The 13343-nt window shown below is 65.3% G+C and overlaps 1 protein-coding gene across 1 annotated transcript; it reads right to left on the reverse strand.

Annotated features, from left to right (window-relative positions):
- Positions 1 to 174: 174 nt before the first annotated feature.
- Positions 175 to 11489, reverse strand: SCARF2 (scavenger receptor class F member 2). Its single transcript, XM_064272389.1, has 11 exons — positions 11329 to 11489; positions 6461 to 6519; positions 6260 to 6361; positions 5503 to 6022; positions 5195 to 5413; positions 4924 to 5052; positions 4324 to 4427; positions 4135 to 4252; positions 3836 to 3951; positions 2633 to 2785; positions 175 to 1881 (listed from the first exon to the last, which is right to left on the reverse strand). The coding sequence occupies exons 1-11, from the start codon at positions 11487 to 11489 to the stop codon at positions 971 to 973; spliced, it is 2592 nt and encodes an 863-aa protein (XP_064128459.1). The 3' UTR covers positions 175 to 970.
- Between the last annotated feature and the right edge of the window lie 1854 nt (positions 11490 to 13343).

Raw genomic sequence — 13343 nt, forward strand, 5'->3', positions numbered from 1 at the left:
CCATGTGGTCCTGGGAGACCTACACTTGGGGCCTTAAAGCCTCATTTAGGCTGAGGAGTCTTGGGATGGAGGTGCAGATCAGGACAGTCATGCGCAATTTCTTCTGGTGACATCCTTGCTGAGGCCTCCCCTCCATGACCCTCTCCCCTGCAGCCAGGAAGCAATCAGCACACAGAAGGAAAAGGCACTTTTATTAAGAAAGCTTTGGCCAAGCCTCTGCCGGGAGGATCCCATCCGGGGACACCCGGGTGGGGTAGGGAAGCCCTGCCGTGGGCCGATAAATACACGTCCCCTTGGCCATTGGAGTCGCCCCTGGGATGCCCACGGTGGGTGTGGGGAGGCCATCAAAACCAGCTTGACAGCGGAGAGACCAGGGCTGGGGAAGCCAGGCTGGGGTACCAGGGTAGGGAAGGGTGGACAGGTTGAGCTTGGGAGCGCGGAGGCCCAAGAGGAGCAGAGACCAGCTCTCCTCCCCAGGTTCCGGTCAACCAAATGCCCTGGGGCCAAGCCAGTGGAAGTAGCTTGCAGCTACTGCCAAGGAAAGCCACCTCCAGCCAAAGGCGCCAGGCCTTGGCCAATGAAAGGCAGCCGGAGAGGAACGGCTTCTGGCCCCAGCCAATGAGAAGGTAGCCCAGCTGTGCACTTCCGATCAATAAGAAGCGGTCTCTAGGCCGAACCCTCCTGACCTTGGCCAGCGAGACACCGGCGGGTCAGAGCACTCCGCAACTCGGCCAATGAGGAGTCGCCTGCTAAGTCAGGCCTCGGCCAATCGGATAGGCCTTCCCGCCAGCCACTGAGCCGCTATTGGCGCCTGAGCCAATGGAACGCAGCCTCCCGCCGCGCGGCTCCAGCAGGCCAATGGGAGGCTGACCCGGCCAGGCCCACGGCGGGAGCCGCGGGCGCAGACGCGGGGTGGAAGCAGCGCTGCGAAGCCGGGGAGAAGCTGCGGGTACGGCCGGGCGACGCGTTGCTAGAGAGTGGGCGCGCCCACCCTCGCCAGCTCGCCTGCCGCTTCCCGGCTTTTCTTTCGCGGTGGCTTCTGAATGGGCGTTTTCTTCCGAGGGGTCTCGGGTGCGGGTGCGCCAGCGGCTGCCTTCTCCAGCCCTGGTGCCTCGGGCATGGGGGGCGCGCGGGCCGGGGAGGCAGGCAGCACCGAGCGCTTCGCCTTCTGCGGCGGCGCCGGCTTCTCCCGTGGGCCCTGCGCACCCGGGGTCCCCTCGGCGCGGCCTAGGCTGCGAGTCTTGCCGCGCAGCTCGGCGGCCAGCATGGAGGCGGCCTCGGGCGCGCTGCGCGGGGGTCCGCCGGCGTCTGCGGGCTCTGGGAAGCCAGGGCCGCGACCTCGAGCCCGGGCCCGGGGCGGCGAGGGCGCGGCGGGGACAGGCGCCTCTTCAGCCAGCCCTGGAGGCCGCGGGGCAGGGTCGCGGGCTCGGGGACTGCCGCGCTCGTCCGGCCGCGCCGACGTGTCGCTGGGCGTCCTTTTCCTCTTGCTGGGACTGGGCGCGGCGTCGGGTGTTGGGGCCGGTGGCGAGGGCGCACGAGCAGTGGCGGCGGCACCGCCGTGTTTGCCGTGTATCCAGGACACCTTGGGCTTGGTGGCGGGGTCGGGCGGCGGCGGCTTCCTGCGCTCTGGCGAGGGCGACAGCGACAGGCCCCCAGCCTCACCCCGAGCCCGGGCCGGCCGGGCCTCGCGCGGGGCCACGCGCGCGTACAGCGCCCCGCCGGGCCCCTCCACACTTGAGGCCGAACGCTCGCTGTCCGAAGACGCGGGGAGGGGCGCCGCCTCCTCTGCAGACACCGGTGTGGTCAGGGGCTCTGGGGATGACGCCGTCGCCTCAGGTGGGGCGGCCGGGGCCTCTGCGTCCCGGCTCTCGGCTGCCGCCTCTGCCAAGGGAAGAGCCAGGCGGTCACTGCCTCCGGAAAGATCTGCAAGAACTTCGGCCCCCCCAGCCTCGGGGCGTAAACCCCACGTCTTCCCTCGTCGCGCCACCACCCCCGCTTCGCAACGCGCCCTGTCGGCCTAGGCATTCACAGCGCCTACCACAAACCTTCAGAGCTCCTGGGTGTGGGACCGTGGCGAGGACGTGAGAGAAGGGCAGGGTCCTGGCACTTCGCCAACCCCTACCCAGCCACACCCTCAGCCTCAGAAATAACCATCAAATTTAATCCTTCAGCCTTCCATCCCCAAGGAGATTCCGTTATCCTACTTTAAGGGGTGAGGCTTAGAAGTTAGTCACCTGCCCAAGGTCACACAGGGGGGATGGTCCGGAGGAGCCGGAATCCCAGCCAGTCAGGCTCCCTTCTGCTGTCTGTGGGTCTCAGGCTGCAGGTGAAGGCACACCCCCTTGTCCTGTGGACTCCTCCTATCTCCTCTGCTACCCTTCCACCCTGCCTCAGAGTCTTCGCTCTCCCTGGTCTCCACCCGAAGTGAACCTGGGCTGTCTGAGCCAGGACAGCTCAGCCATCTCCCCAGAGCCCACCCAGCTCCATAGCCTCTGCTCTCTCCACTCCCCGTTAACAGCATCGCCAAGCCCCTCCGCTGCCTGCCCTCCAGGAGCAAAGAGCTTTCGTCGAAATGTTTTGCTGTCTCCTGACCTTTGGGCTGGAGATAAGACTCAGGCATAGCCATACTCACCCTCGTGGGGTACGCAGTACACGGGGCCTTCATCAGTGGTGTCAAAGGAGGAGAAGGAGGCCCTGGAGGACCATGAAGGCGAGGGCTGCTCCAGACCGGAGGGCGGCTCCACGAAGCTGCAGTTGAGTGTGTTATCCAGGTCGTGATGGGCCACTGGAGGAGTAGTGAGGCAGGGATGCCAGGGACCGGGCCTGCCCAGCCTGTGCCCTCAGAAACAGGCCCTCACCAGCCCTTCTGCCGTGATGTTGATGGAGTGACTGTGACCAGCCCTGCCCTCAGACTGCCAGTGCCAGGCAACAGGCAGAGTGACACTAGGCCAGGACTGGTAGCGGTGAACCAGGTAGAGAGCAGCCACAGCAGCGCAAAGGTGCAAAGCAAGGGGGCAGCCAGGGTGCTGGAAAGAGTTGGGCTGAAGTGTTGCATGGAAGGGTCAGAAAGGTGGCAGTCAGGGCTGGAGAGGACACCTGGCTGTGGCCAGGCCCTGGGGCCTCTAAGCAGTGCTTTCGGACCCTGCCTTGTGGCACCCAAGGAGCCTGGAAGCACTCTGAGTCCATATGTGCTGTGTCAAGGCTGCCTTTTGGCTCAGGCCCATCTCAGCAGGCTGTACCCACAAGGCCTGGCCCCCAGGGATGCAGAACCCACAACTGGACCCTAGAGGCTGGCCAGCCTGTCCTCACTTCACAGATGGGATGTGGGATCCAGCCCCCACACCTAGGTCCAGAAATCCCACATTGCTTGGTGGGCCAAAGCTTTTTCTCTGCTGTCCCTCCCTTCCCCATCCCCGGCCCCCGTTTCTGAATCCAGTGGAAAAGGGAGGGCAAGGCCACCCCTTCTGTGTCGGCCCTTTGGAGGGGAAGAGGGACCAGATCGCCCGCCTCCCAGGAAGGGCCCAGGGATCCTGGCAGGAGGGCGCTTCCATGCGCGCACGTTCCCCTACAGCTAAGCACTGGGATGCGCAGCGTTCTTGTGCAGACTTGGGTTGGGGAGGGCCAGGGCTGGATGTTCACACATCTCCCCCTCTCACAGAAACAGGGTCTACGCCTCCCGCACACCTAAGGGTTCCGCCTTCCGCTCCCGGCTGACCCGCACCAGAATCCCCCCTCTTCCGTTCCCACTGGTCTCACCTCCCCACGCCCACCCATTTCCCAGCAGGCTCCTGCGTCGGGAGGTGTCTCCCCAAAGACCCTGCGCCGGCGTCCTTACCTACAACCTTGGGCAGCTTCTGCCTGCGGAGTGGGATCCGGGGCAGCTTCATGCTGATGCGGCTGAAGCGCCCGCACAGCCTTTGCGGCGCCTTCTTCCTCCCCAGCGAGAGCTCCCTGAGGGGGCGATGCCTGGGTTAGGGGCGGGGCCGGGCCTGGAGAGGGCAGGTCGATCTCCGCGGGCGCAGAAACAGAGGGGGGCGGGGCCTGGGGCCGGGAAGGGCGGGGCATCGCCAGAGAGGCTGGGGCCTGAGCCAGGGAGCGTGGGGCGGGTCTTGACCAGGCGGGGCGGGGCCTCACCGGCGCGCGGGGTCCTTGCCTCGGCACGCACAGCAGCAGCCGAGTAGCGAGAGCAGCAGGCCGAGGAGCAGGGCGAGCAGCGCGCCCGCGCCCATCACGCCCTTGCGCTGGTTGGTCTCTGCGGGAAGGCCTGGGTCAGCACCGGCACTGAGTCTCCCCTCCGCACCTCCCCTTCGGGACGCCTCTCACCCAGGCGGCAGGCACCGGTGACTGGGTCGCACGAGTCTTCGTGGCAGCTGCAGGCCTGGGCGCAGTCTACGCCGTGGAGCCCAGGCGGACACGTCAAGTTACAGCTGCGGGGACGCGGGGTCAGGACCGCCCGCAACGGCCTTCTAGTGATGCCCCCCGCCCTGCCCCGGAACGGAGCCAGGTTCCCCAGCTCCATTCTCCAAGGACTTAAATTCCACCCCACCTCCCGGCACAGAGTGGGTGGTCAGTTTTGAACAGGAATGGCTGTGTGCACAACCAGCAGGAGAGGTCTCGGGGGCGGAGCTGTGGTTAGCCGGTGCAACGCCCATTCCTAGGGCTGGCTCCTCTGTGGACGGGAAGAGGGTCTGGCAGACCAGACCCCTGGCTGTAAGCGGAGGTCCCTGCTCTCTGCAAGCCAGCTCGGGGTCACCTCGGCCCTGCAGGTCCTCAGGAGCCCACTGACCACAGGCTCCGACCAGGGCAGAGAGGCCATCCTTGGGCCTCACCTCTTGGGACAGCATAGCAGCCCCTGGGGTCTGGCTGAAGCCTCCTGTGTTGGGCATGCGTCCCCCAGCCCCTCCCGGGTTCCTGGACACTCACTGGGGGCCGTGGACGCCAGGGCTACATAGGCAGCGCCCGGACTGGAAGTCGCAGTGGCCACTGCCGCAGTCGGCGCACACAAAGGCGCAGTCCTCGCCGTACGTGCCATTGCTGCACTTGGTCTCGCACCTCGGAAGGCGGGGAGGGGCCGTCAGCGGGGACCGGGGCAAATGGACCCAAAGTCCCCAGCGTCCTCCGCGAAGGGCCTTCAGGGGGAGGAAGAGCTGGGGGGCTACGTTTCTGGGGCCCGATGCGGGCGCTGGCTGCTCACCGGTCGCCGATCCAGCCCGCGTTGCAGCGCGTGCACTTGCCAGTGACATGGTTGCAGGCATGCCCGTCACGGCACGGCGGACAGCGATGGCCGCAGCCCTCGCCGTAGAAGCCCATGGCGCACGGCTGGTCGCACTTCGTGCCGTTCCAGCCTGGCTCGCACGTCAAGCAGCGACCTTCGGCTACCGTGCATGGCTGCTGGCCCTTGCACTGGCCACACCTTGGGGAGGAGTGGGAGGCGATGGGCTCGGCAGGGCCCGGCGGGCCGCCCTTTCCCCTCCCTTTCCCGGGCCTCGGGCCCGCACTCACCGGCGTCGGCAGCCCAGGCCGTAGAAGCCGGCGGGGCACGGCTCGCGGCAGTACTTGCCGCGGTAGCCGGGCTCGCAGGCGCACGTGCCGTCCACCGGGTGGCAGCGGCCGCGGAAGCACTGGCAGAAGCGCTCGCAGCGCGCGCCGAACGTGCGCTCGCGGCACTGGCAGCGGCCGCTCTGCTGCTCGCAGGGCGACGTGTTGCAGGCGCACTGGTTGTTGCAGCTGCGTCCCCACCAGCCTGTGTGGCACAGGCACGCGCCCGTCTGTGGATCGCAGCGCGACGTGGCGCTGCAGTAGCAGGCGCTGGCGCACTGAGCGCCCCACCAGCCCGGCTCGCAGCGGCACGCGCCGCTCCGCGGGTGGCACGAGCCGTGTTGACACTGGCACGCGTGCTCGCAGCGCGCGCCCCAGCGCCGCGCGTGACACGTGCACTGGCCGGTCACGTCCTCGCACTGCCCATGCGGGTGGCAGCTGCACAGCTCCTTGCAGTCGGGACCCCAGAACTGGCGCGGGCACTCTGCAGGGGCGAGTGAAGGGGTCAGAAGGCCCGGGCACTCGCGGGGGCAACCCCAGCCAAGCCGCAACCTGCCGGAGTGTCCCAACCCCAGACCTATGGGTCCTTCTAGCCGGGTCCAGTCCCCAGATCAGGCCCCGCCCCATTCCCCGGACCCAGCCTCCCAGCTCAGGCCCCGCCCCATCCTTCTGGGATCCTGCCCTGTTGCTCAGCACCCACTCCACCCCGCCCCACGCTTACTGGTGTCGCAATTGGCACCGAAGTAGCCGTGGCGGCAGCGGCACTCGCCGGGCCGAACGCACACCTCGTTCTCCGAGCACGTGGAGTTGCCCTCGCACACCGCTGGGAACGAGAGGGGCCTAAGCTGCCGCGCGTGCGGGCCCCTAACCCCTCTCCACCCTCCCCGCACCTCTGCCCAGGCCCCCGGGAGGCCCCACTCACCTATTCCGCACTCGTCCCCCTGCTGCCTCCAACCGGTGCAGCACGCAGGCACCAGGGAGCTGCGAGCAGAGGGAGGGCACCTGAGCCTGGGTGGCCCTCCCTCTCCCATCCCCGCCTACCTCTCTGCCTCTGCTGTAGCAGACTTGTAGGGAAGTGGTGACCTACCTAGGCCCTGCCTTGTGCCGGGCACTGTTGTAGGTACAGGAGACTCTGCAGGGGAGGCAGGGGAGGGCACACCACAAACAGCCCTGACCTCCAAGGGCTTCCCAAACCCCACCCACAAGAGCCTCCTTCTCCAGCCACTAGACCTGAGAAAGGAGGTTCCAAGTGTCCCAGGAGGAGAAGCAGCACAGAGGCTGGCCATTGGGCTGGGTGGGGACATCCCTGAGGGTGGGAGCCTGGCCAGATGGGTGTCAGGGATTGGGATGTGCCAGGACTGGCTGGGCTGGAGGGACAGAAGGATGTCCTGAGGCCCAGTTGGGGCTAAGCGCCATGGTGGATGGGCAGGTGAGGAGCTCTGAGGTGGGTGTACACACCATGAGTGTGAGGTGTCAACTCCACACCAAGTGGGGCTCTGGAGGGAGGAGTGGCACACATGGGGCGGGGGGGCAAGACTTGGAAGAAGGCAATTTTAAGAGCATCTGTTTACACTTGTGTTTATCTTGTTTAACTACATTTGGCTTTACAAAGTACATGATAGTGCCTCAGTAGAAGGTAAATAATTTATAACTGTCACACTTTGGGTTGGCAGTCTCCCCGATTTTGGGTTTGGGAGGCCACTGCCCAAGTGAAGAGGTGACTGCTGGACAGAGGCCACAGGGGCTGAGCTGGGCTGTCCCCATATCTGGGGGCAGAGAAGCCTGAAAAGGAAGAGCCACTGAGGTTCCAGGTTCATAGGGTTCCACCAGACCCAAAAGGACTTCACCAGATCCTAAAGGCACATAGCAGCCAATCACACTTTAGAGAAAAGAAGTTTGCTTCTTCAGAAGGATCTGAATCTAGAACCAAGATGTGGGAGAAGGCAGGGAAGGGACCTGAGGAGCCTGGTGAGGTGCAGATGGGGGTGGGAAGGGAAAGGTTGTAGCAGGCCCCACACTACCCCATTGTCAAGGTGGGATGAAGGTCTCCTACTCAAACTGTAGAGGACGGCCCCCAACCGTTCCCCAGCTCAGGATAATGGCCACACCGTGGATGAGGCACCAGTCCTCCAAGAAAGCCCACCCCTAAAGGACTGGTTCTCCCTCAGGCCAGAAGTGGGACCTGTGGAACAGGAAAAGGGAGTGAAGGGCCCAGCATATTTTTCACAAATAAAAATGGAAACCAGAGACTCCGCCCCCACTATCTCCACCCACCGAGCCCTGACCCCATGGCCTCCAGGTGTCCATCTGCAGGGAGATCCTGCTGGAACAGTTCCGCCCGTCCCTCTGCAGTCCCATCCACTAGTTCTGTACTGGGGTCTCCTCCTGCAGGCAGCCTTCCCAGATGGCCCTGGATCGCCCCAGACCACCTTCTACCCTGGCGCTGTGATGAAGAGCACTGGCTGTAGGGCCATATTTGCTGGGTGTGATTCCTGAGTCTGCCCATGCTGTGTTACCTCAGGCACAAGGCCTAACCTCACTGAGCCTCAGGCTCCTCACTGCAGAATGGGGCCTGCGGGTTGGTGGAAGGATTGAGAGAGTGGTGATGCAGGCTGTACTTGTGTAAGTCACTGTCTCTTTTCCAGCCCCTGCTGAACCAGGAAGTTCTGGGAACAGGCTCCCAGAAGCCTCTGTGTCCCCTTTGTCACCCCCATCATGGCAAGCACCCAGGGCTCACTCCAGCAGGGCTCACCACCCCTTGTCCCACACCTCCCCTCCTCAGGGTTCACCAGAAACAACAAGCCTGTAATAAGGGCTTTTCCCTCTTGGTAATGAGCCCTGGTGGGAGTCCTCTCGAGATCCTACAAAGGTGAGGTGCAGGAAGAGGGCTTGATGCAGGGGACAGTTCTGTGAGTTGGCAAGATGTTGGGGAGCTGGGCCCCTTGGAGCACCCACTATAGATCACTGTTACCCACAAACCAACCAGCCACAATTTTTCCCATCTTAAACCTCTCTGCCCTGCCCAAGCCGCACAGACAGCTAAGCTGAGAATACAGCCTGCTCCCAGGCTAGTGCCATCCGTCCCTCGCAAACCCTGTTCCAGCCACCCTGGTGGGACCCCCAGGGCCCATCCTCATCTCAGGCACCTGTCAGCAGTATGCGCCACCAGGACCAGGACCAGGACCAGGACCGCACTCTTGCCTGGGTCTCCTACCCACCTCTTCTTTGGTGTCTGCCTGAAGAGCCTGAGCCCAGACCACTACTCTCCCCTCTCCTCGCTAGTTCCTCTGGAATCTCGCCTGGCTCATCTGGACTCCACACTGCCTGGGGGCCTCTTGCCAGGCCAGAGGGAGGCCTTGCCGGTGTCTCATAGGCAACCTGTCCAAACTGAATTCCTGACACCCCATCCCCCGGAGTCCACATCTCAGGTAGTCCCCATCCTTGTATCTAGTAAGCCAACCCCCAGGCAGCATCCTTGACTCCTCTCTCTCTCTCACACACGCAGAGTCCACACCAGATCCACCAGGAAGCAGCTGACTCTGCCTTCAAAACGACGTCTAGAATTGAATGCTTCCCCTCCCTTGCCTGTGTGAGCCACCATAGATAACTCTCTGCAGTTTCTCTATGACTTCCAATGGCGTCCGCCCATCAGCCCTAGTGCACAGTCACCTGGCAGTGAGGCCTGACACTTCCTCTGTGCAAAGAGCCCTGGGGCTCCCATATCCCACAGAGAAAACCCCCAAATCCTCAGAACACCAGACAGCCCCCTGTGGCCTGCCCACCCTCCTTGTCTGGTCTCTCCTCCAGGACCCCCTCACAGGTCTGTCTAGCCCCCATGGCTCCTTGCTCTCCCACCTCAGGGATGCTCAATCCCACTCCCACAGGGCTCCCACCTCCTCCTGCAGGCCCCACGGGGTGTCCCCAGATCATCCCACAGGAAACAGGAACTCCAACTCAGTAGTCCTCCCCAGCATCCAGCCTGCATCTCTGGCTGTGTCTCCTCTTCCAGGCACAGGGAAGAGTCTCCGCTGCTGTATCTGACCCAAGGACAAGCCTGCACACAGTAGGTGCACAGGCTTATTGGTGGAGTGCTCCCTTTGGTTCTCTTGACTCCCTGCTCCCCACTGGCAGCTGGAAGGGAGCCTGGCCAGGCCTTGCCTAGCCCTGGGAGGGTAAGGAAAAAGACAGCAGGCAGTGTCTCAAGGGGCCTTCCTCCCCTAAACCATCTTTACACATGGTCACAGGCATCCCCCAGCCTGCCAGGTGGGTGCCATCACCAGCACCATTTTACGGAGTCGAAAACATGCCCAATGAGACTATGGGGCTGGCAGAGAGGGGGCCGAACCAGGGCTCTTTGGTCCAGGCTGCCCATGGGGACCTGTCTCAACAAGGGAAGTGGGAGCTGAGGGTCCCCAGCCAGGATCCCAGCAGCCCAGCCTTGACGCCCCCTCCCTGATCAGGCATCCGACGGTGAGGGACTGCAGAGGGGCAGGCCACCGCCGGCCCGCCGGTCCCCGGGAATGTCGGAGCAGCCACGGAGAAGCCGGGGCCGTAGCGAGGGCCGGGCGATCGCGCCCTCCCCCTCTCAAGGCGCGTCCCGCCCGCAGCCGCCACTGCATTCCTGGGGCCGGGGAGGCCGGGGAGGCGGCGCGGCGTCGATGTGAAGCAGATGGCTGGCCAGGCCAGCCCCCGCCCCGGGGGCGGGGCTCACGGCGGGGAGGGGTCTGAGCGCCTCCGGATCGGCGCTCGGAAACCCCGCGCGGCCCCTCGCAGCCCCTTGTCTGTGGCGACTGCTGAGCTCTGGACGCGGCCTCCACGGGCCCTGCCGCCCAGGACGCACGGATGGGACCCAGCCCGGAGACCCAAGATCGCCTTCGCGGCTTCTCGCCCATGCGGCGCCCCCACCACGCGCGAAGGCACCCCACACACCAGCTCCTCGCCTCAGCGCGAGATGCCCTAGACCTCATCTTGGCCTTTGGCCGGACGACCAGGCCCCCCGACCCCTGCACCCACTACTGCCTCGGCTCTTTGCTAGGCGCAGGTTCCGGCCGGGCTGCCCCCTGCCTGTCCCACACCAGCATCCCCAGCCGCCTCCGTGGGGCGTCCCACCTAGGCGCGGCCACTTAGTACACCCGGGGTCCCTACCCAAGCAAGAGTCGCTGGGGGTTCCACATCCTCTTGTCCCGGGCGCCCGTCACCGTCCTCTCCACTCCCGCTCCTGGTCCACACTGAGCGCCGGTTCCCTGGTGCCTGCCTCCATCCTCACCCTCCTCTGACCCACGTATGCTCTTTCTAAGACACAAATCTGTGCTTCCAAATTTCGCCTGCCCCAAGACCACCCCGGCCACCACTTCTCGCCAGCTGCTCCTCCCCCTCAAGCCTCCACCTCCGGCTCAAGCCACGCTCGTGGCGCGGACCTTTGCACATGCCGTCCCTGCTCCCTAGAAAGCCCAGCCACAGCTTCTCCCCACCGCCGGACTTCACCACCCCGCCCGGGGGGCTCTGTGTCCGGGCCTTTCCTGAAATCTCGGACATCATGTGCCACCCCTCCGGGCGCCCACATCATTCCCCCTTCGGCCAACTCCTCGTCTGGGAAATCCTCGGAGGCACCGTCGTGGCCGGATGCCCAAGATCAGCCCGGAGCGGAGCGGACGTCTCGAGGGCGGCTCAGGGGCCCGCGGGGCGGCGCATTTGGCGTGAGAGGCCCCTGGCGTCCCCCTCCCCCAACGCCGGAGAACTCCGGTCCCGAGCGACCCCCGGCCCCCTCCCTTCTCCAGGCCGAGCTCCTACCCGGGGGGGCGACACACGTTGCGGCCGCGCGGGTTCAGCTCCTGGGGCGCCGCGGGGCCAGGCAGCAGCCCGAGTAGCAGCAGCAGCGGCGGCAGCGGCGGCGGCCCCTCGGCCCACCGGCGCCGCGCCGGCCCGGCCCCCCGGGGCCCTGCGCCCTCCATGCCGCGCGGGGCAGGCGCGGGGCGGGCGCGGGTGCGGCCGCAGCGAGCGCGGCCGGAAGCGGAGTGCGCGGCCGGGCGGGGGGCGGCAGGAGGGGCGCCCGGCCGGGCAGGAAATTCCACATCGGCTCCCTGATCCCCGGCCAGCCGCGGCCGGCCAGGCGGCAGCGCCCGCCCCGCGCGCCAGACCCCACCCTCCGGCCGCGATGCCGCCCCTCCGCACCGCCCCCCGCCCCCACGGGCCGGCGCGCAAACTTGGGGGAGAATTTGCAGGAGGCCCGCCCGCCGGGCGGTGGGGGAGGAAGGTGCCGCGGGGCCCGCCGGAATAGTCCTCCATCCCCACGCCTCTCCCTCACCTCTGCAGGCATCCACCCGAGACGAGGCCCGGGCGCGACAGATCCCCCTTCCTAGCCCCAGCGCCTCGGAACCGGCCAGGGAGTGAGCCCACAGACGGCCCAGGAAGAGGCCGCAAGCTCCCTTGTAGTGGCGGACTGTGCGGCCAACACTTCTCACGCGTCAGCGCAAGCAACGCCGGCCCTTCTCAGTGAGCGAGGTGCTGGCACCCGGCCGGCCTGAATCTGGAGGCCTGGGGGTACAGGACCTGAGGCGTGGGATGAGGGGATGTCCTTAGGGACGGGCACAGAATGGCCTAACATGTGTGGGTCGAGGCAACGCTTGATTTTGGGGACTAAGACCTCGATGTCCTGACAAGGGGAGAAGGGGCCGGAGCCTAGGAGGTGGGTTCTGCTTGAGAAGGTACTGGAGGTGCCCGGCTCCTGCATCAGGCGGGGTGGGAGACAGAGCAGAGCAGTGACCACAGGATAGGTGAGAAGGGGCAAGACTGAACCGGACAGGGCCTGGAAGCCCGAGCGGAGACAGGAACTATGGGTCTGGTGAGCAGAGGGGTGCCCGGCCTTGCCTGACCCCCAGTGGGCTGACCCAATCCAGGGCCCCAAGGGCAGGTGGGGGAGGGGTCAGCAGGAAACGCAAACATCCTTGTGGTTGGAACAAAAGGGCGACAGCCAGGTCCCAGCCAGGATGGGATCTGTCTTCTGAGGACAACATGGACTACGGATCCCAAGAGAGTGGAAGGGGCTGGGGGCCCCGGCAGGGAAGAGCACCCACCTTCTCTTGGGTAGCAGGCAGCCTGCGCCTAAGGCTCCTTGAGGAGGAGTCATATGGAGGGCCCCTCACCTGTGGAGGGTGGGGTGGAGGAGGGGGCTGGAGACAAAAGCCCTGGTGAAGGCTGAAGGTCGTGGGCATCTTCAGGCCAGCAGAGGGGTAGATGGGGGAGCAGGGTGGGGCCTTTGGAGGCTAGGGTGCTACGCCCCACCCTGGTGCAGGAGAGGCAAGGCTGGGCATCCGTGGGGTTGGCTGGAAGTCATGAATGTAGGGGACTGGCAAATAGCCACGGCTGGGTCAGCTCAGCTGGACACAGATCCAACTTTGGCAGTGCCCTCCCAGTGCTGGTGGGGCATCTACTCTGGCTGGCGGGAGGTCCATGCCACTGCCACTGTCCATCCCAGTGGCTCTGGCAGCTCAAGGGGGCCCTGTTCCCCACTTAAGAGGTGCTGATCCAGGGCTGAAGGAGACACTCGACCCAGCTGGCCTGAGTTATCAGGCATCTTAAACTGCATCATCTTCTTTCCCAGACCTGGTCCCCCCCACACCCCCGACTCCACCTCTGTGAAAGGCACCACCTGGACCTGTCACCTGACCCAGCCCTGGACAATGCCCCACCCCGGGCCTGCCATCAGGACTTCCTAAAGGTCCCAAATCCCTACCCATCCTCCATCTGTGTGCCACTCTGCAGTGATCTTTCTAATCTCACATCTGGCTGTCGCCCACTGCCCTCAG

This window comes from Loxodonta africana, chromosome 19 (assembly GCF_030014295.1).
Source record: "Loxodonta africana isolate mLoxAfr1 chromosome 19, mLoxAfr1.hap2, whole genome shotgun sequence".
Lineage (NCBI taxonomy): Eukaryota > Metazoa > Chordata > Mammalia > Proboscidea > Elephantidae > Loxodonta > Loxodonta africana.